The following is a 23106-nucleotide window of genomic DNA, read 5'->3' on the forward strand; positions in this document are numbered from 1 at the left end:
CATCCAAGGCCATTTCCCAAAGTCCCTCCACTGTCTGGCTCTATATCATCTGACTAAGGACCTCCCCTTGTGGATTATAGAGGTGGACGGCTTTTTTGAGGTCTTTGCGAAGGGGGGTCAGAGCAGTAGAGTTACTGAGCAAGGTGGAGAATGACCCAGAGCGACAGTGAGAGGGGAGTAGGTCTCAGCAGCTTGTGAATGTAAACAGATTATTAGATTAGAGGCCATGAGAAGAAGACTGCCTGAAAGAGGACAGCCTCTCTCTCTCTCTCTTTCTCTCTCTCTGTCTCTCTCTCTTTCTCTCTCTCTCTCTCTCTCTCTCTCTCTCTCTCTCTCTCTCTCTCTCTCTCTCTCTCGCACTTTCCCCTACCCGTACTCTCCACTCTATTCGTCTTGTCAGTGCTAATGGGGCTGGATCTCTTTGCTTTCTGATTTAGCTGGTGCCGGTGAATCTGGAGAAACTTCTCGCTGGACCGAGGAGGAGATGGAGATTGCCAAAAAAGGTAATGTTTTGACTTATTTACTATCTATCTCATACTCTTTTACCTTTCTCCGTGTTCTTTTTGTGGACCTTGCTTTTCCTCGTGATCCTTGTTTTTTTTTTCACTCCCGTTACCCTCTCCCCCTTATGATTCTGTGAAGCTACCTTGCTCTACCCATTTCGAACACCCCTGGAAGAAAGAATAATCATGACCCCACAGAAGAATTAATATGCATGTCCCCCCACACAAATAGAGGCTTGTACAAGTGGTTCACCACTCCAGGAAGGGTTTTAGAGTGTCTCATTTATGAATTTCATTTATTTGGATTTGCTCAGCTGGTGTCTCAGAAATAATCTATTCAGACCACGCTTGAAGCAAGAGAGCGTGACCACTGCAGTTTTTTACAGGGAATATGATTATTATTTTTTTTTAAATTCAGATAATCTCAGTATTTGAAAATAGATGTTTTTTTTTTCTCAAAACAATATTGGCATTGCTCTCTTGCTCAGAGTACACCAATTGTTAGTGAACTTTAATCCAATTCAGATGTGTTGCAATTTTGTTTCATTTTAGTATTTTTTTGGTATAACGCAGTAGTTTGGGAGATTATTTGGATGAATTAAAGTCTAAATCTCGGAGATAATTAGCACCCAGGTCTCTGTTTCAGACACATTTGAAATAGTGAATAAAGAGACTTGTCAATCTTTGCTCATTGTACAATTAAGAGGGGTTTGAAATCTCATGCAATATATGGTACATTTTCCACCATTTAGAGTCATGCTATTGAATTCTGTTCCCCACTGCAACTAAATTGTAATCCGCTGTGCTATTTAAATACACATTGAGCCTTTCGGGTTACATTAATATTTCCGAGAGGGAAGAAATCTCATGAATGGGAACTTGGCGAGCAGTTTTTTAGTAATTTAGGTATCCAAATTGAATGATCGTATCATGGTTACATTATAAACAAAGCATTGTCCCGATTTAAATATTTTCTAATTCATTTGATTTTGAGTATCTCCCAATACCGAATCCTGATCTGAAACTTCGGCAGTGCATTGAGAAGGAAGAAAGAGCTCATCCAATTTTTTCTAATTGTCTTGGTTTTATTTGAATAAATGTATCCTTACATATATACTTTTTTTATGGCATTGGGTGTAGTCAGTGTTGTACCTGAGCAAGTTCAATGAATAAAAGTTTACGAAGTACTTCATATTTTGGGTGAATGTGAACAGAACTTGGTTCATTTCTGCCTGATAAACGTTACTGGAAACTCATTGATTGTGGCGCCAGTGAACGGTTTTCAAATGAAAGTTTATTTTCATTCAAGAGTGCCAGGTTTTGTTTGGGACATCCAAGACAAAACCTGTCCGAACACATTAGATACGAGCCTACATATGTTGTGGGATACGCGCCATATTTGTCAACCTATTCAATGCGGCGCCATTCATATTTACATACGCAAGGTCCATTTAGGGACTGTTCGTAAATGGGAATTTGTTCTGCGTGAGGAGAATTGTGTCAGAATGCTTTAGTTAAAATACTGGCAATATTGATTTTTTTTTTTTCTTTTTTTGGTAATAGAACACTGGACAAGATAGAATGTTTTGGCAATAACCCGAACTACCGTTTTGTGTTTTTGTTTGCAAATTAAGGTAAAAAGTTGTTGGTTTTTTTGTTCCTCCTTTGAAAAAAAAAAAAAAAAGACCAAGCAGCAAAGTTGTTTTTTTCCCCCCGCATTTTAGAGTGTGGGGTAAAAACTGAACTTTGAAGTAGGTCGCTTAGAACATGAGGCTTCCCAACACTCAGTGTCGTGAGGAAGTGGTTCAACCAAACAACCTTTTGGACCATATCAGTGATGCAACACAAAATAACCATTCAAGCATTAGTGTAATTGTCATTCGCAGTCATGTAGTTCTCTTACTGTGTTGCCTCAAAACAAGGTAATCGGGCATTGCCTTTGTATAGTTGGTCATTTGATGAGCACGATATTAGGTGACGCTTTTGATATAACTCCTCTTTTCTTTACTCATTCTGCTCACCCCGTAACACGTGATCTCTATTTTTGGTTCATGTATGAACAAATCTGTGCTGTGCAATCAGGCTTCAAAAGTTACAGCATGAATAAGCGATCAGCATTTTGTAGTGTTCCAGCATGCCTGTGGACCTGGTTTTCTGCCACGTGTCATTCACACCACCACACAAACCATAAACGTCACATTGTTTAATGTAAAATTAGGGGATTGCTGTTCCATTTGATAAAATCTTTGTACTTCAGGATTTTTTTGTCACTTTATGATCTTTGAAAATTAAGAATATTAAAAACATTCCAATGTTTTTCACCCATAATAATCTGAAAGTTACATGATCGGCCCTGACTTCCAAACACGTGATTAGATCTATACAGTTAGAATTGTATCTGTCTAATAAATTGATATTACTACAAAGCAGCCATGTGAGGAAAAAATCACAGCCCAAAAAAATAAGAGGACAAAAATAAAAAGCCAAAACACAACAACAACTTTTACTGTCTCCATTTTCACCAATTCCCAGGTTTGTTTCCAGATTTCAGACCACCAGCACCGTTTTTTTTCTCCCATTTTTTATTGTAATACACGCAGTGCAATTAATTGTTGTTGACGTCACCATGGTAAGAGTGAATCCAGTTGAGTTTGAGTTGACGAGATAAAATCTAGTGATATTAAAAGACAGGATGCGGTGTTTTCGGGCTACAAGATTTTATTGCAGTAGTCTGACCAAATTTGTCTTGTAGTCTCATCCATGCATTACCTGCAGTCTGTTTCAGATGCATTGCCTGTCCCACACTGCTGTCATTTTTTTTTAAATAACTTTTTTTGGTTGTCAGATATTTACAGTACTACATCAAAAGACACGTCTTCTGGAGCTGAATACCGATCACGCTGATCAGATCGGTGTAAAGTTTCTGACTGTCTCAGGGACAGTAATAGTGTTCTGTGTTCACTTTTGTGACTATCTGCTCCCCATATCCGTGAGCCCTGTAATCCTGAATATAAAGGTACATCAAAGAGCTGTCAAGCTCTAAAAATGTCCATAGCTGACCTTATGCTTATATTGGTGAATGATTGTAAATAATGCTAATTTTCTTTCAGGTTAGCAAAGTACAGAACATGTTGTAATAAACCTAACATCTAACAAAAATATAGTACTGTACATGGCTGACACAGTGGAAGGTTTAGTAGAATTCCAATTCATCTACATTGGGTAGCCGTTAGTATAATTAAAAAATAAAGGGGGAAAAAAACGCTGATCACACCAATTATTAATGGCTTAGTTGAAAATGATGGAATAATTCATCATTAATTTGAAAACAGTAGTACAGAAAATACAGGTACAGTATAAACTCCATCTTGAATGTCAAATTCAAATTTGGAGTGAGCCAAAATAAAAAATTAGTACAAAGTCACAGGCCACACTCCATTTTTATTGATAATTGACAGTAATTGTAACTTTATCATATAATATCCGAATCTGGAATAACCAAACCATTACAAACATGAGAAATCAAATGTACAAAAGAAAGGCATCAGTGGTATCAGTTTATTTAAATAATCGTTGTAGATCTGAAATCTAAAATCTATCGTTGTTGTGATTATTTTCCATCTTTCTTTTGTCATTTTTGGGGTATTACATCGGATCAGCTTTGGACCCTGGGCCTATGTTTGACATATGCTTATATCCGAAGAATTTATTCTGATACATCAACGTTAACCATTAAATAGTCAAACCTGGCTGTTCTTGTTCCTTTCAAAATATTCTTCATTCTTACGATACAGTCCCTATGTCATCTGATTATATTGACTCTTGTCTTTCATCAGGTTTAGTTGAGCATGGGCGAAACTGGACCGCTATCGCCAAAATGGTAGGCACCAAAAGTGAGGCACAGTGTAAAAACTTTTATTTCAATTACAAGAGACGTCACAATTTGGACAACCTGCTACAACAGCATAAGCAGGTAAGCCATTTACTGTCACTTAGTGTGGTACACCATTTAAAGCGTAGTGTAATTGGTAACTCTCATATCCAGGACACACGGCGGGCTCGTGCCGATAGGTCTCAAGGTGAAGGTTTAACCACAACTTCACCAGATGACGATGACGACAATGCAGATGACAGTGAAGGTTAGAGCAAAAGATGATACAAAGCATGTGCTCTCTTTCAACACATGCTGTGACACTTTGGTTTGGACTTTTACTGTTTATCTCAGCTAGTCCAAGGGCTAACAGGGTGAAGGACGTAATGTGTCTCAATTTCTCCTTGTATTGTCAACCTTCATGAGTTGTAAGTGCTAAGTTTAAAAGTAAAATGTAACATGATGCAGAATTTAGAGTGAAGTTCTGGAAACTTGACAACCTGTCAGCTGATTTGGCACTTAGTGATCCAACCAATGTGCTGCAGTTTTTATAAGAATGATAAGCGTGAAGCTAGGGAAAGATAAAGGATACGGATTGGAGTGCTGTCGGTTGCATAACATTTATTGCCTGTAAAGAATCAAGAAATCCTGCTACTTGAACACGATGTGCTGGGTGGGCCACACGCTTGATTCTGCAGGTCTGGCATTCTTTCTTTGTGTTCACAAGGCCTGCTCATGGTCAGTGTACAGTGAAGACAGACACTGTGCATGTGATAATGCTTCTCTAAATAGATTCATAGCTCTGGCTGATTACAGGCATTTATTGTTTATAATTTGAAAATGAAATCCATTTCCATAGCTTTGGCAACAAGAGGGCCTCACAAGCGTTTATTTGAAATGGCCTCTAATTTGCCTTGCAATCAGCGTAATCTCATGTTGCATTCATTCTTAAGGATAGTATCTAAACCTCATTTGGGTTTACTCTTAAACAATTGCAATCAGATAATTTTAATGAGTTTATTTGCATCTTCAGCTCTCTTTTGTGTGTTTGTGTTAATCGCATCTTTAAAATGTTTTGTCGTCACCATGGCAACTAGAGAGCCCAATATTCAAAACGGTGTGGATTATTTTTTTTAATACAGTGTGTTTGCTTAAGATTTGCCTTTATATTGAATGGGCATATGTTTAGGAGAGATTTATTTTGAGTAATTACCAAATAAGATTCATGAAGTCGGGTGTAAAAGGCAACCGATATTTTATCTCCTCTGTATTGTATTTTTGTAGCCTTGATCTTAGCATAGCCTAACACTGATTTGTTGAAGAACAAAAAAAAAAGACAAGATGCTGTTGTCATTTGTAGTCACATGGTATTTTTTGGAAAGAAATGTGTAGAATCCAGTAGAAGCAACTTGGTTTATTTAACCACTGTTTGCAGCTCAGTTAAAATGTAAATTTGTGATCTGAAGTTTGTACTATTTTGATTCCAAAAGTATTTATCTTCTGTAGTTTAAGCATTTAATTAAAGACATTAATTTTCTTCCCCTTGTTTCTTTAGGAGGAGACAATAGCTCTGATACAGAGAGCGCTCCTTCCCCCTCTCAAAGTGACCCCACCAAGTCTGGTGACTCCAAGAGACCAGATAGCGCTGCTGGTAATGCTCCGTGCTCTGATCAGGACATGCTACAGGCTAGCAATGCAAAACCCACGGACCCCTCCTATGGGGGCCTGCATGTCAAGGAAGAGAAAAGCCCAGAGGGTGAGGCTACCTCTCATGAGGAAAAGAGCAGGCTGGCTTCCTACTCAGGTGTGGTCCATCCAAAAACTGAACCTCAAGATGTGGACATGACGTCCGGAGAGATTCAGGTTAAAATGGAGCCGGAGATCAAGGAGAAAGGCGACAAAGGAGAACATGGTGAGAGGCAGAAGGAGCTTCACTCTGATAATGACTCCAGCGCCACCTGCAGTGCTGATGAAGATGTAGAAGCAGAGCCTGAAAGACAGAGGTATTTGTGCTTGTCTTCTCAATGAATGCCCACAATTTACAGCGCGTTTCTTGCTTCTGCAGAATACTTTCTATGGAGAAGCCATCTTTGCTCAGCCCTGCAGGGACGGTCCTGGTGTCTTCACCCAAGCAAAATCCTCACAACATCCAGCAGATGCATCAGCGTGCAGCTGCCATCCCACCAATGGTTAGTCCTTTAGAATGGTAGTATAAGGAGCTTGCTATAAATGCAACTGTGAGAAGTGTGATTGTATCAGAATTTATGAAGCGTAAACATTTGCAGGAAATGTACATTATGCATATTGCTGCATTTGTCAGCTCATTTCAATGAAACTAATAGATTTATTTTATTTGTCTCAAGGTACCTGGTCCTTATGGCCCCGCACCCATGCCCATCAGTGGCTTTGCGATGTTGCAACACCAGATCAAAGCAGTGCATGCATCTGCACACCAGGAGGAGAAGCAGAGACAAGACCAGGGTGACCTAGAGCGCAGACCGCCCTTCAACACACGCAGCCCAAGTTTACTTGACAGAGATGGTAGGAGAACAAAAACTACCTTCTTTGTCCTCATCTCCTCTCCCTCTTGTTCAGAGCTCTTTCCGCTGCATGTGCTGCTGCTGTCTGCAACTATTTATGGTGGATGCACTTTTTGAGGCCTTGTTCATTTATGTGCATTTTCAAAAAAACAAAACCCTTGGGGTTGATATTGCCTGTTGTAATGCTGCTCAGCCTGATCCCACACAAAGAAGGTGCTTTCTGTTGCAACCACAGAGGTTAAGCCTGTATTGCTGCAATGCTTGAGATTGCCTTGAAGAAACAAGGCTGTGGGGATGTTTGCTGTTGACTTGACCAAGTCATCGTAGGATGTTTTCTGCTTTTATGCACAAGATAACATCTGAAAGGCAAGCAGTGAAGCCGCTGTCTATGCTGTTTTCTAGCTTAATGCAAAGCTTTTAGCACCCTTAAGTCAGAGTGCCAGAAAAGTGGCACAGCTGTCAGCAAACTACTGAGCTGTGAAACCACAACTTTTGTTACAAAGGTTTCAATGTGCGCCGTCCAAGTAGCCATTAAAGGTGTTCGCTCCCTCTTCATCTGGGTCACACTCAATGCTCAATGGCAATGAGTTTTTAAAAGTGGTCGTCTTCCCTTTGTCCTTATACCTGTGTACTGCAGGTAAGCCCCTACCCTACATGCCTTATGACATGATGTTGGCTCTGGACCAGGAGGCGCTCTCTGGTCGGCCAGGCTCTCCTTACAGACTCTCCCCCAGGGATCTAAGCAAGTCCTCACCCCAGCCTGACCCCAACATCCCCAATGCTTTCCGCTACAGTGTGCCGCCAGGTAAAAGCACACATCTTCACCTCCCTCTCTTCCCCCCTCGTCTGCTGTCTCAGATGCCTCCAAAACATTCAACAGTACTTTGCCTTGCTCATAATACATAGCTTCCCTTGACTAAACCAAAACCTGTCTCATGTTTTGAGACACTTAATTGTATTTAGTAAAACAACCTCAATGCAGAATGTAAAAGATTTTTCTTTCTATTCCCACTTGCTAACGAATTCAGTAGGTTGCCACTGGTTTTGATTTGGTCTTGAATTATCAGTCAAAGTCAGAATAGAAAAGAGGGAGAGAGTGATGCTTTTGGAAACTTGAAGCAGTTGAGAATTATAGTTTCGTTTGTTCTGTTCTAAATGTATATTTGGGGTCTAAAAACCCTAGTTTCTAAGATCATAATATGGTCCAGTATTGTGCTTGGTCTTGCAGTGAAACAAGATTGTGTAACATAATTGCATCTGCAGCTAGCAAAAAAAAAAAAAGCCATCTAGTTTGATAAGTCCAACTTCAAGTTTGGTGGACGAAGTGATTCGCCGACTGTATATGGCTCGCTTACTATAGCAATGCACGGGAAGAGCTAAGGATAGTGCTTAAATTTATCAGATCAACGTTCAAGAATGTTATGAGCTCAAACCTGGGTCTGTTGACTACCTGAACAGACTAAATTAAAAGTTTTGTTTTGATTTTATTTCACACTACCATTGATTTTGTGATATAGTCCAGACCTTAAACACTTCAAGAACATGACTTTCACTGCTGTTGAAGATTTTCCCAAAGTGCTGTGCAATGTAGACATTTTGTATTCAGATGTCATTTTATGTCAATACAAAGATTTCGTTTGATGTGTGTCCTGTGTCTGAGACGCACAAGAATTAGTAAGGTTGCACAATGTATGTGTCCATAAAATCATGATGCACACCTGCCATGTGGGTGTAGGGGAAGCGGTTCCAGACACAGTAAATCCAACGATTATACTCACCTGAGCGGTGACCACGTTAACATACTGTAACTGCGGCTTTCCCATGCTTAGTTTGGCTTTATACTCCAGCACAGTCCCTGGGAACAGTTTTGAAGATGTGCTTCAGTTCTTGTCCAAGTCAGAGATGTCGCTACATATTGGTATTGGCTCGGACGCCATAGGGTGGAGTTTCCACAGCACGTTTTCGTAATTTCCAGTTGCTGTTTTTACTTTTCTTTCCGTGACAAGGAACAAAACAACAACAATGGCGACTGCGGTTGAGTGTCTGCCAGAATAAACTGACCAAAAGGACGGGGTGATATATTTAATTATGCTGCAAAATCGATCGAGAAAGCAGCAGCGTAGGTGGTATGGTCATCATTCAACTAATACAATGGATAAGAGTTTTTTTCTCGACTTGTTACACTTTCAATCTTGTGGTAACACCTGCCGTGCCGCTCACGATGTAGCAAGTTGTTTGCAGAGTGGGATTTGCTTCGTAGGTGTGCATAATTAGGAGTTAACCATTTATTACATTGTAAGCTTGTACGCTAGCAAGCTAAGCAGCTAAAACTCTCTCGACATTTAAAATGTTGGCGTTGTGAAAATTGTTTAGATCAATTAAGTTGAGTTTTTCCCTCATTGATGGAAACACACCACCCCATGTTGATAGAAAAAAACCTCAGAATTCTTAACATTTTTGAAGACTTATTAAAAAAGATAAACTGAAACATCACACAGCCATGAGTATTCAGACCCTTTGCTCAGTATTTAGTAGAAGCACCCTTTTGAGGTATGAGTCTTTTTGGAAATGAGTTTGGAATGGGCAACAAGTTTTTCGCACCTGGATTTGTGGATCCTCTGGCTTTCCCCCTTGCAAATCCTCTCCAGTTCTGTCAGGTTGGATGGTCAATGTTGGTAGACAGCCATTTTCAGGTCTCTCCAGAGATTCACAATTAGGTTTAAGTCAGGGTTCTGACAAGAACAGTCACAGAGTTGGTCTGAAGCCACTCCTTCATTATTATAGCCGTGTGCTGAGGGTTATTGTCTTGTTTAAAGGGCCAGACGTTCTGAGCACTCTGGCTTCTTATTTGCTCTGACATGCAATGTGAGCTGTAAGGTCTCGTATACACGGGTATGTGGCTTTCCTAATGAAGTCCGATCTGTATAATCAAACAAAGCTGGACTTTCATGAAGGTGTAAAATAATCTCAAGGGTGATCAGAAGAAATGGACAGCACCACAGTTAAATATGAGCAAAGGGTCTGAATACTAATGGCTGTGTGATGTTTCAGTTTTTGTTAATAAATTTGCAAAAATAACAATGCATTTTTTCTGTTAACACAGGGTGCTGTCTGTACATCAATGAAAAAAATATGAAATTAAATGATTTAAGCAAATGGCTACAATATAAAACTGAAAAATTTAACAGTGTGTGAATGCTTTTTGTAGACATTTGTGTATTTTTGCTGTGGGTACAATGAGGAAAAAATTAACATAAATTATTTTAACATGTAACAGCGAGATAAGAGGGAAAAATGTAAGGGGGTCTGAAAACTCCGTACCTACTGTATATATACTGTGGGGTACAAAAGTATAAAGTCAGCTACCAATTCTGCTAGTTCTCCCACTTAAAAAGATGAGAACCTTGTAATTTTCATCACCTCCTCTATGAGAGACAAAATGAGGAAAAAAATCAGTCTGATTTTTAAAGTATTTATTTGCAAATTGTGGTAGAAAAGTATTTTTTCTCAATACTTGTTCTACACCCTTTACCGGCAATGACAGAGGTCAAATGTTTTCTATTTGTCTAATACTCAGAAAGAGTCACTGCTTTTTCCTCTTTTAATATTCTCATCAGTCCTCCACCCAGCTCCCAACCAGCTGATCCAGAGTCTGCCAGATGGAGGCCGAATGGCTTTCAGCAGACCCAGTCGACCTCCCAACATTCCCTCTCCTCCTCCTCTCATTCCAACCACCAAACCCACTGACAAGCCATCCTTCATTCATGGGGGCTCAATATCTCAGGTAAGAGTCTATAGAGATACAGCCAATGGTAGTTTGGAATTGTTCCATTATTGTACTGTTTACATGCTATTTTATGTACTAGCTGTTTCACCTTATGCCACATTTAAGTGTTTTTAACACTTGACACCAGTTTCTAGATTTGATGGACACAAGTGTTCACGTGTTATGTTTCGGCTATTTCAGGGAACCCCAGGCACATACCTACCTTCACACGCCATTTATGGGCCCGATGGGAGTAAAAACACTGTCGGCTCAATCTCTTTGGGCCTGCCTCGGCACCAAGATCCAAACAAGACTGGTAGGCCAGCCGCATGACTACCAATGCTCTCAAAATGATTCAACCCACAACACAGATTAAATGTTTTTGCAATGGTCACAATCTGTTTACACTGACACAAAAATATAAATGGCACGACAAAACTGTTATTACTAGCAGCAATAATTCTTTGACAGTGCCTGTTTTGCAAATAAGTGTTTACTGAGCAATGAAAATTTTTGAGAAACTGTTCCTGACATAATTCTTTGGTGTAAAAACTAATTTAACACATTGTTTCAGCTTCATCAATACATGATGGTCGAGGAAATCCAGCAAAAATGGGTGACAACCTAGCTTTCAGAGGCTCAATCACTCAGGTAAGGAAGACGTGATACTACAAAAGTGTTAAACTCCTTTACTGGTGGTCAGCGGTGCTTTATGTTTTTTGCTTTCTTTTTCAGGGCACACCAGCCCTTTCCCAATCTACTGTTGCTGCTGACCTGCTGAAAGGCACCATCACAAAGCTAGCCACAGAGGACTTGAGTAACTGTGACAAGGCAAGGGACCAGCTGGCTAAAGGTCATGTGATCTATGAGGGCAAGAGCGGCCACATTCTTTCCTATGATGGTACATCCTATGATCATATCTTTAACAGTGTCTGCATTCCTTGACAAAACATATGTAATTTTAATTGTATCTGTTTCAAAGCCATCAAGAACCCAAGGGAAAATACCCGTAGTCCAAGAACTGGCCATGAGTTGAAACGCACTTTTGAAATGATGGAGGGAACCATTAGCAGGGGTCACCCTAGCAGGGAAGGAGCTCCTTTTGAAGGTACTGTGCTGATGTTTTTTTTTTTTTTTTTTTTAACAAATGCATATGGATTATTGTATTTCTAAGTGACATTTCTGTATCACTGTGACTGAGTATGCATGTTTGTGTTTAGGGCTGATTAGCAGAGCCTTGCCCAGAGAAGGCCTCCATGGAGATTCTAAAGACAGACAAATAATAACTGGCTCTATCATGCAAGGTAACAAAGGACTAGACTTTACACCAATCCGATCGGTATCGGGCAATAATTAGCATTTTATGCTTTAATGTAATAATTTGCTGCAAAAGACATTTACTCCGCGTTGCCATCGTGCAAAGTATATTTGAATACCAAAACTAATTCATTTTTAGCCACATCACAGGTCTTTTGATGTAGTACTGTAAATATCTGACAACCAATAAAGTTATTTAAAAAAACAGACAACACTTCTGAGACAGTTGTGTAATCACGGATCAGACTAAGAGACAAATTTGGTCTTTTTTGGCACTATCTCAGACTACTGCAATAAAATCATGCATTCTGATACCACCACATCCCGTCTTTAATGATCAGCGGGATTTATCTTGCCAACTCAAACACGACACGATACAATCGTTACCACGGCCACCACGACAGCAATCGATTTCGTCGTGTGTATCTTATAAGAACAAAACGGGGAAAACATGCTGGTGGTCACCAGTACTTGGGAGATTACGTTCATTTCAGGTTTGCTTGAAGTCCATTCACATACTTCTAATACAATATGGCTCATAAGCAGGCAACAAAAGTCGTGTGGTAAACTTGCAGGCATCATTACGTCGAATCATCCTCTACAGTTTCATTGTGTGAAGTAATTGAATTACAATAAAGCAATTCAACTACAGCAAGTTAGCTCATATGTTGGTTTGACCTGACTCATTAGAATACATAACCTGACGAGAGCAGTGATTCCCAACCATTATGGAGTGACAGCACATATTTTACAATTGGAAAATGGCTCAGCACACCAACAGACAAAAATGTCACAAAAAGTAGATGTACAGTAATTGCTGTATGTACTTGCCAACATCTAATAGGTTTATTTGCTCTGGCTGTCGCGATGCCTCATTGGCATAAATAGAGGAACATAGAGATTATTTCTGGTAAATGAGTAATTGCAGTGAATTAAAATTTGATAACTTCTCACAGCACCTCTGAAGATTGCTCATGGCGGACTAATGTGCCATGGCACATTTGTTGGGAATCACTGGACTTGAGAGTGAATATTTTAAGATACTCGGTATACAGTACACTAGTATATAAAGTAAATTAACAAATCATTTAAATAGACACATTGCTCCATCTTGTGATTGGAATGGTGATTAGTTATCGTTTTTTTTTAACTCACTGATCGGCCCCAAAAACCCTGACCTCCCCCATTTTTGTTGGGCATTCAAGAACTAAACTGGTTTTTTCCCCCACTTTTTAGGAACACCTAGAACGGCTGCAGAAACATATGAAGATGTTGTGAAATATGGAAAACAGATAAAACGAGAGAGCCCACCAATCCGCTCCTTTGATGGGGGAATTGGCAAAGGAAAACCCTATGAGGGAGTTAACACCATTAAAGAGACTGGGCGCTCCATTCATGAAATCCCTCGACAGGAGCAGTCTGGCCAGGACCTCAGAAAGACTCCTGACCTATCAGACAGGAGAATCATAGATGGATCCATGTCTCAGGTTAGATCTTTTGTAGTGATGAATTATTTCATTTTAAAAATCCCATTCCACTTTAATTTGGATTTAGAGGAATTGCAAAATGACTTTCTTAGTCTTTTGGCTATACTTTGTTTGACTGTTTAATCAGTATTGTGTATTTTTTTTTCTAGATTCATTCTCTGAACCAACCTACAATCAAGCACAATGTTAAGTCGTTAATTACTAGTCCCAATAAGCTTCCCCACTGCTTACCGCAACTTGAGGCCATGGAACGGAGCAAATATGAAGAGAGCAAGGCCGTGCGCCACACTTCGGTGGTTAACTCAACCACCTCTGTCTTGCGCTCAACACACCAAGAAGCTGCTAAATCTCAACATAGCCCAGGCATGTATGAGGATGCCAATGCTCGGAGGACCCCTGTGAACTACAGCTCCAATTCTGTGACCAGAAGTTCACCCATGCTAGGACGTTCATCAGATGGTATTTGCCATATAGTTTACCTTTAATTTCCATTTAAATTATATATTGAACTGAATATGATTCTAGTTGTAGTTATTGTAAGCCTTACCTAATTCAAGCACTCTCAACCACAAAGGAACAAAATCTGCTGCACATGAACGAAAGAATGCCATGACACCCACGCAAAGAGAATGTGTCCCAGCCAAGTCCCCAGTGTCGGGTGCTGACCCCAGGGCTTCTCACAGCCCCTTTGACCCTCACCACAGACCGGTTGTTCCTGGGGAAGTGTACCGAGCTCACCTGCCTCCACATCTTGACCCAAGTATTGCCTTCCACCGAGTGATTGATCCTGGTACTTTATTTGAATTTTTTCCACATTACTTTCGGTACAACAGCCGTAAAGTAAATGCATTTTAGATGTTACTTTGTCAGGATAGTAAGATCTTGGTTTACAAAAAACTCTTTGATGAACAAGTCAGTTTATGAATACATTTTAAAACAAAAATTACCTCTGTTCACAAGCTGCTTTTGTTTTGGAAGGCACAGTTTTGCATGTTTTCTTGTGTCGTGGAAACATAATTGATTCCATAGGTCACACATTGCAAATTTTTTTTTTAGTTCTAAATTAGCCCTCGGTATTGTTCCAAAGAGTCAAAATGGCTAATAATGTTTTAGGCAACCTGTGGACAGAAAGGTGGAAATGGGTAAATGCAGCCTGTTGGTGTTTGTGAGCTCACTGCAATTTGTTAAAAACAAAATCTCAAAGCTACTGTTGTAATAATAATAAATCAACAAGAGAATACCACCTAGGAACATGCGGCATTAGTAGGTGCTTGGAAAACAAAGCAGTGAAAACAATTAATGTGGATTTTGATATGTATTTTTTTTTGTTTGTTTTGCCCACATCCTATAATGTGTTGCAGCCTTCATGTTCCCCAGACAGCCATCGCCAACTGGCTACCATAACACATACCAGCTATACACCATGGAGAACACGCGTCAGACAATCCTCAACGATTACATCACTTCTCAGCAGATGCAAGTCATTCCACGGCCTGACATGGCCCGTGGGGTGTCACCGCGGGAACAGCCTGTTGCTATGCCATATCCAGCTGGAGCTAGAGGTATGGTTCTTCACTACCTGGCCCTCTCTTAGCTGTGGCAGGATCCTGGTTAGGATGGGATTTAGAATACACTGTTGCTGTCAAGTAGTCGTGGCTACCTTTTGCAGAAAATCAGAAGCAAATGACCTAGACACATTTTGCTGATTTTATATTGTGGCTGCAATTTTTCTGGCGTTGTTTAACAATAACTGACACTCAAATATCCACATGCCAAGTGGTTGCCTCATTCAGGTTTACCGCTTTTAAACTTTGTTGCAGCCCTCCTTACCTAACCATTACAAAACTGCGTTTGGGAGCACTGACAGATGATGGTGATTGGGTATATGCAGTGCTAATACATTGAGAAATAAATGATTTGTTTTTCACCATTGGCCCTTTGCTTCTGTCTGTAAAAGGGATAATTGATCTAGCCCAGATGCCTCCAACTATCCTGTTGCCTCACCCTGGGGGAACAGGTACTCCCAGTTTGGAACGTATCGCCTACCTCCCTGGAGCTCAGCCCCCTTTCACTACTAGGGCTTTCAACCCAACCTCCATATCGCCAGGTGAGGATTCACTCCCCAATACCTACACGCCGCGTTCCCTTAATTTCCTCGCCACAATCTTCTGTTCCTTCACACCTCTCTTGGTGTGCAGACCTGCTTAGGCAGTCCAAGGTTAGTACTTTCCCATCCAGCCATTGTGTGAGCATTAGTCCTGAATGATCCACTCAAAAGTGGACAGTCGTGTTCACAGTTGGTATTAAACATGCATCACTACTTAGATATCCTGTGACTGAGTGGCCCTGTGCCACATCTAATAATAGTACACGGTCTAGGCTGGGCTATATTCAACCAAATCAGCTAAGAAGCTTCTTGCACTCATATTCCATTTTATTGAAAGAGAACAGTAAACAACTGTAGTCCTTCCACAGATTAAATGAATGTGATTTGAAATGAAAAAAAAAAAACATTTTCTGTCTAAGAACCTGCTTTCCACCTCTCTTTCATCTTCGGCCCACAGAAAATTAAGCTACTGTTGGTTGAACGTGAAAGGAAGGTGGAAAGCAGATTCTGAGGGTGAAAGAGAAGAGGATAGCACAGAGCCTAGAACTGTATGTGGGGACATCGAATATTGGGACTAGGAAAAGCCTGGGAATTGGTTGACATGATTATTAGGAGAAATTCTGGAAGGAGCTAGATCGGTGCATCCCAGACAGAGATTGTAGATTGTACTAAATATGTTGAAGAAAGTGAAGAAGTGATGGATAACTTTGTCATCCAGGAAAGGATCTAGGAGGGACAGATGATGGTAGATTTTCGAAAAAAAGGATCGAAATGGTCACAGTGGACAGTTTTTTTTCCCCTCCAAAAGAGGCAGGAACATAGGCTGGCCTAGAAGAGCAGAGGTAGACACACGCAGGTAGATAATGTAATCTGAAGGAGGTTACTGACTTTAAGGTAGTGGTAGGGGAGAGTGTGGCAAGACAGCATAGGATGGTGGTGTATAAGACGACGCGGGTGGTGGGGAGGAATACATTACAGCCCCGGTTGTTGACCACAATCTGTTCCAGAAGCCGGTTCGAGAAGTGATTTGTTCTAAAACCGAATCGATATTTCCCATTGCAATTAATGGAAAAAGAAACAATGTGTTCCAAGCTAAAAAATCGGCTTTCAAAAGCATTTCTTTTAACTTTCCCTGATAATAAACAGCATAGTAGAAATACATGTATTGTTTAAATACTTTATATAATAAAATAATTTAAGAAATATATTTATTTTTTGCTTAAAATGTATGCTTTAGTAGTAGAGTAGGCTAGGCTGGGAGTACATTGCCATATCTGTAGTAACTCGGCCCCCAGCCTTGTAAACAAAAGTGCAGACTAACTTTAAACAAGCAATAATGGGGGGAAGCTTTTTATTTTATTTTATTTTATTTTTTTAATAAAAAGTAACAAAAACTAACTCGTAACTTGAGTTAATGAAGTCTTTGAAACAATGCAGAAATGCTAATGGAACAGAGCATTATTAAAGTTCACAAGAGAAACTTGCCCCCCTTTTCACAAAGGACTTGTCTATTGTCACTTGTTTCTGCCGTCTTTTAAGGACTTTTCTGAAGTGGCTCATCACAACCTCATTAAAGTTTTGCAGTGCTCTGCTACATTCGTCTTAATTGGGCAGAAGTTCTACGAAATTATGGATTTCGTTCCATTTGGCACAGATAGCTTTTAATATAACTACTTGGGACATCCTTCTTGCCTTCAGCCTCGTCAAACGACATCTCGTCCTCCAATGTCGTCTTCTGTTCCTCCTGAAGGTGCAGGAGTTCTTCGGTTGTGAGCTTCCACTTGCCTTCTTTAGAGCCATGATGGGGGTTAATAGTCCTCAATAGGAAGAAAAAACCAGTCTCTACCGGGACAGGTCTGCGTACAGAGGCTGCGTTATACAGAATAACAAAGTGTGTCATGGGTGTGTCAGCTGGTTGCGCCATGCGCGGTATGTTACTTCCGTTTTTTTTTGGGAGGGGGGCATTTGAATTCATAATAACAGTGCGTGTCATGGGTGGGTCAGCTGGTCAGGCCACGTGTGTCGTTTTTTTTCCCAGTTTTGTCGGGGGCATTTGAGTAACAATTTTCGTTCGAAAACAGAAGCAAAAAAATCTTGAAATTTTCGTTCGAAAACCGATATGTTTGAGAACGACGATGTTCGAGAACCGAGTATTCACTGTATTAAGAAGACGACAAAGGGAGAGCAGAAAACCATGTGGTAGAAGATGAGAGGAAGTTTTGTGCAGCTTTTTCAAGAAGAGGTGAGATAGGAACTTGGACAGGAGGAGCTCAGGACTCCAATACCTGTACCTTTTGCAGAATATCACTGTCCCTGATGTTTTTCTTGGAGGGAAGTGTCTACTTTTCTACACTTCTTGACATCAGGCCATCCTCCAAAGGTCTTCGCCTCACTGTGCGTGCAGATGCACTCACACCTGCTTCCTGCGATTCCTGAGAAGGCTCTGGTGGTGACCTGATCCTGCAGCTATATGAACTTTAGGAAACAGTCCTGGTTTTTGCTGGACTTTCTGGAACCTCTCTCCTTGAAGTTCTCACTAGCAGCAATATCTTTTGCCTGTAAAGCCCTTTTTGTGCATCACAATAATGACTGCATGTTTCCTTGCCGGTAACCCTGGTTAACAGAGGAAGAACAATGATTTCAAGCACCCCCCTACTTTTAAAGCAATTATTCTAACTCAATCAGCATGACAAAGTGATCTCAAGCCTTGTCCTCATCAACACTCTCACCTGTGTTTGAGACAGAATCGCTGACAATGTTAACTGGTCCTTCTGTGTCGAGGTTGGTTTGCAGTGCAGTTTTCATAACATTCATGAGTACATTCAAATTGCCATCATAAAAAATGGGGCAGTAGATTTTGTAAAAATGAACGTCATTCTCAAAACTTTAGGCCATGCCAGTATGTTAGAATAGTAAAGTATATGTCTGAGGGCAGCAGAACAGTGGTGAAGTGTGACGGAGGAATTTAAGGTGGAGGTGGGACTGCATCATGGATATCCCAGTCCAGAGCAATGGTGAGTGTGGTCAGGTAATGAAAAAACAGTTCTAAGCAGATCAGAACGAATGGAGCAAGGTGTCAGGTGTGTGGTGCGATAGAAGAATCTCTGCTCGTATGAAGGGCAAAGTTCACAAGAGAGACATTGGCACTTAAAAGAACAGGAAGGAGAGCTGTACGTGTCAGAAATGAAGAAGTTGAAATTCTCTCTAGGAGTAAACAGATTGGATCGGATTACAAATGACCTCACCAGAGGGAAAACCAAGGTTAGGTGTTTTAGAGACAATGCAGGAGATAGGCTTACTTAGAAAAGAATGACATGGTGTGATGACTCTTAATGGGACAAGCCAAAAGGAAAAGATTTGAAAATTTTGCCCAGGGTTGGCACTGGGTCATGAAACTTTCTTCCCAATGTCTAAACAGTATGAAAACCTCCTGGCCACACGTGTGTATTTATCCACTCTATCATGTGTAACCACACTTACTGGTAGCCAGTCCTTGTCACTCGGCAACCACTGGATTTTTAACATTGTCTACCCAATTAAAACTGCCTCCTCATCAATCATGACTCAATGATTAATTTGGGAAAATACTATAAATACAAGATTTATTTTTTTAGAAACATTATTTGCAATTGTGTGGAGCCCCTTATGGGACATGACAAAAAAAACAAAAAACTAATTCCAACAAGAAACTGATTTCATTTGAATGAGAATGAGTTTCTCTCTAGAATGTTTTTTTTTTTTTTCATGAGAATGTTTATCATTCAAATGGGAAACGTCTGCCTGTGAATGATAGCTTATTTACCTTCTAGTGGTACCTTCCTGCGTTGGGGTATCTTATTTACTAACTATTAACTTACATTTACAACCAAACCAGACTGCAAGACTTCAAAATTAGTTTTAAATATCTCTCAGACACAGTACAATGGTGAGGACTTGTAAGCAAATCAACAAGTCCCATGGGAAAATCACACAGAAGTGCAAACCAAAATGTATAAGGACGTTTTATACATGCACACATTTAATGTAATAAACAAAGTGTTTTAAATTAAAATTACCTTACCCACTCTGTTGCTCCCCACAGCTGGGAAAGTCCATTCACCTACAGCGGTAGGATGGCGGCTTTCTCGAATCCCTGCTCTGTGTTGAATTAAAGCATTTAACGAAGTGGGGGTCGAGACAACTAACACTATTTACATACTGGAGAATGAGAGCGCACACCTTAATTTTTATCAGGAAAGTCTTGTGACATGGGTGATTTTGATTCGCCAGCATATGTAAACATGGGCAAAATTCACATCACCACATCCTGATTCAGTCGGGCAGTTGGAGCACTCTGCCGGTGTTATCCAGTAATTAGCCTGCGCTTCATGGAGTAGTAGTACGCCCTGCGACCCCACAGTAAAATTTGGAGCCTGGGCCATCACATCCCAGCCATACATATTGATGTGCAGCTTCCTACCAGTTCAAGTTGAAACCGTTAGCAAACGTAAGGTCTTTTAATCCCAGCAGGAAGCTTCATGACATGACCTTCAACCTGTGACTGTTGGCGAACCATATTATACTCCTTTTATTATATAGGTTGTGTGATGTGGATTTTTATGTGCCACTTAGGTCACCAAGCCCACCTTGCTGCTGCGGCTGCTGCAGCTGCAAATGTAGAGAGGGAGCGAGAACGTGATCGTGAGCAACAGGAGAAGGAGAGGGAAAAGGAAAGGGAACAGCGAGAACGAGAAATACGGGACCGGGAAAGAGAGCGAGCAAATGATTACATGCGTGGAAGTAAGTATTTGCTAGTTAACCAGCAGAGGAGTTGCTATGATTTTTAGACTTAATTTGTTGTGGTCGTAGCTGCTAATTTGGTTCCAAATATAATTTTTTTTATTTTCCTCTTTGGTTTTAAAGAGGATCAAAAATAAATAAAATAAATATCAGCAAAGCGGAAATCTTTTTAATGCATACTTTTTGTTTTTTTTTTGAGGTGGAGTTGAGCAGCCAGGTCGGCCAGGAAGCCGAGGCTATCTGCACTCTCCTTCCCCTTCTCTCAGGACGCAGGAAGTGGTTGTTCAACAGCGACCAAGCATCTTTCAGGGCAAGAGTGTAATCACTTCTCTAATGTAAGTTTAACTAACTTGAGCTGATCTTGATTCCCTGCCACACCACTAACAGTTTGTTGATGGTAATTTTTTAGTGTGTGCACTTGGCCTTTACATGAGATCCACAAATATGTCTCAAATTGATAGTAAAGTGTTTACCAAAAACAAAAACCTTTACCTAGGATTCATTAAACTGCAATGTGATATTGAACCCTTTTAGAAAAGTACACGATCTACAAGCACAATTGTCCACACACAATATAACATCAGTGACATTTTGCAACATCCCTGTATATACAGTCATCCTTAGTATGAGCTAATGGTTTACAAAATAATGCCCTTTGCATGTTAGGATGACAATACCCATATTAGAATGAAAGAGTATTTTATATATGTACCAGTAAATGTGTGTGTTCCTCATGTACCGATATCAGTTGAACAGTACTGGCCATTGAGTTACACAGATTATTATTTATATTATTTCTGTTTCACACAGTGTGTAGCTGCTTTGTGAAAGTGTATCTGATTAATTGATTAAGAAGTTAAACACATAATATCATAACAGGTATTCTGAAATCCTCCTAATTTTGTTTTTAGGCCCCATTCAGCAGCAGCAGTAACAGCAGCTGCCCAGAGTAACTCTCGCTACAGTACTGCAGCTGATGCACTGGCCGCTTTGGTCGATATTGCAGCTTCTGCTCCACCTGTTGATGTGGCCAAAGTAAAGGAGACCAAACGAGATGAGCGGGATGACGAATTATGTTCAGCAGCTCGGAGACCAGCAAGCCTCTCAGAACAGCAGCAGGACCCAGACCGGCGATCCGTGCCATATGGTTCCATGTCACTTCCAGGCGGGAAGCCCCACCCAGCGTACCCTGAGGGTGTTGGCATAAAAGATAAGGGCCCTCAAACCCCAAAGTCCCGCATTGAAGAGGAGCTTCGAACCCGTGGAAAAACGACCATTACAGCAGCTAACTTCATTGACGTTATCATCACCCGAAAAATTGCCCCAGAAAAAGACTCCCGAGAGCGAGGCTCACAGAGCTCGGACTCCTCGAGTAGCTGTGAGTATATGAGAAGTTCTAGCAACTTGTCACTGAAGAAATATAGAGAATAGTGGAACCCTGCTATTCACAGGGGGTAAGAACTGGGCCAGATTGCAAATAGTGAAAATCCGCAGATAATTGACACTCATTACAATCACATTGATATCAAAATTTTTTTTTACACCCCCCCCCAAAAAAAAAAAAATAATAATCCTTGAATAAGTAGGGCTGCCCTCCCCACCAAAAAGGGGGAAAAAAAATCAGCTAATAGGTGAATCTGCAGGTGCCACACTGTTAGTATGTGGAGACTCATCATATTTGTATTTGTCATCATTACAGAAATGAATCTTAAAAACGTTCTCTTTTAATCCTCAGTGTCATCAAATCGATATGACAACACTGGGGGAGGAGCCATTGAAGTGATAAGTCCTGCGAGTTCTCCAGTCCATTCCCAACTTGAAAAAATAGATGAGCCACAGCAGACAGCAGGTATAGATTAATGCGTGGGTGTGAACACAGCACTCAGGCAACCGCTTTTGTTTTTGCACTGTAATGAGAACTAAATGATAACTTTGACAGACCCAACCTAGGCTGTTTAAGAGGTGTAAATTTGGCATCTCAATAATGGCTATAATGTTTTTTTCCTTTTTTAGAAGTCAGATGGTTGCTTGCACTTAACGGCGAGAATTTCAAATTGAGGCTTTTAATAATTTTATTTGAATATACAAAATCCATACGGGCAAGGCTGGGATTTGAACCCCAGTTCTCAGAACTGTGAGGCAGATTTGCTTACAAGTGTTCCACCATTCCACCTACATTTTCATTCATCCATCCATTTTATGAGCCTCGTGCATGAGCCTATGGCAGCTATTTGCGGATAGGAGGCAGGGCACACATAAACAAACCACCATTCGCAATAACATTCACACCTATGGGCAATTTAGAGTCGTCAATTAATCTGGATGAATTTCAAAATAAGGGTTGAATTTTAAATGTATTTAGGATTGTATCAAATCCAGTCAGGATCAAACAAGTTAATTATTAATAGGTTATGCTGAGGGTTCTAGAATATCATTTGAACTGACAAGGTCAAGCCCGGTAACTTTGAGTTAGTGATCATGATTGACTGAAGCTGGTAGTTTTTCTTTGTCTGCATATAAGTGATATATTTTACAGTATTTGCCGAAAAGACCGATATTCAGAGCAATGGTAAAAGTCCAAGAAAGGCAGTGAACATTGAAGGACAATAGACTATAGAGACTGCACAGTCTGTGATAGTATTTTCTAAACAACTACAGATTCCAGGATTAGATTTTTTAAAAATCCAATGTTGAAATTTGTCACCACTTAGCCAAGATCTGGCAGCTGTCACAGCC

At 40.4% G+C, this 23106-nt stretch overlaps 1 protein-coding gene across 8 annotated transcripts in view; it reads left to right on the forward strand.

Moving 5' to 3' along the window:
* Nucleotides 1-23106, forward strand: part of ncor1 (nuclear receptor corepressor 1) — a 67301-nt gene that overhangs the window by 36818 nt on the left and 7377 nt on the right. For 5 of the 8 annotated variants that reach the window (XM_061802635.1, XM_061802640.1, XM_061802636.1 and 2 more), the window contains exons 17-38: nt 438-503; nt 4340-4476; nt 4549-4642; nt 5930-6377; nt 6440-6563; nt 6738-6915; nt 7552-7719; nt 10532-10698; nt 10882-10996; nt 11255-11331; nt 11416-11581; nt 11663-11788; nt 11901-11984; nt 13234-13484; nt 13634-13943; nt 14059-14274; nt 14846-15046; nt 15442-15591; nt 20203-20370; nt 20570-20705; nt 21282-21748; nt 22106-22219. In XM_061802635.1, the coding sequence (XP_061658619.1) occupies nt 438-503; nt 4340-4476; nt 4549-4642; nt 5930-6377; nt 6440-6563; nt 6738-6915; nt 7552-7719; nt 10532-10698; nt 10882-10996; nt 11255-11331; nt 11416-11581; nt 11663-11788; nt 11901-11984; nt 13234-13484; nt 13634-13943; nt 14059-14274; nt 14846-15046; nt 15442-15591; nt 20203-20370; nt 20570-20705; nt 21282-21748; nt 22106-22219 (3963 nt within the window). The remainder of the gene's footprint in view (nt 1-437; nt 504-4339; nt 4477-4548; nt 4643-5929; nt 6378-6439; nt 6564-6737; nt 6916-7551; nt 7720-10531; nt 10699-10881; nt 10997-11254; nt 11332-11415; nt 11582-11662; nt 11789-11900; nt 11985-13233; nt 13485-13633; nt 13944-14058; nt 14275-14845; nt 15047-15441; nt 15592-20202; nt 20371-20569; nt 20706-21281; nt 21749-22105; nt 22220-23106) is intronic. The other 3 variants (XM_061802641.1, XM_061802642.1, XM_061802643.1) reach the window with 3 other exon arrangements.

Source organism: Syngnathoides biaculeatus, chromosome 18 (assembly GCF_019802595.1).
Source record: "Syngnathoides biaculeatus isolate LvHL_M chromosome 18, ASM1980259v1, whole genome shotgun sequence".
Lineage (NCBI taxonomy): Eukaryota > Metazoa > Chordata > Actinopteri > Syngnathiformes > Syngnathidae > Syngnathoides > Syngnathoides biaculeatus.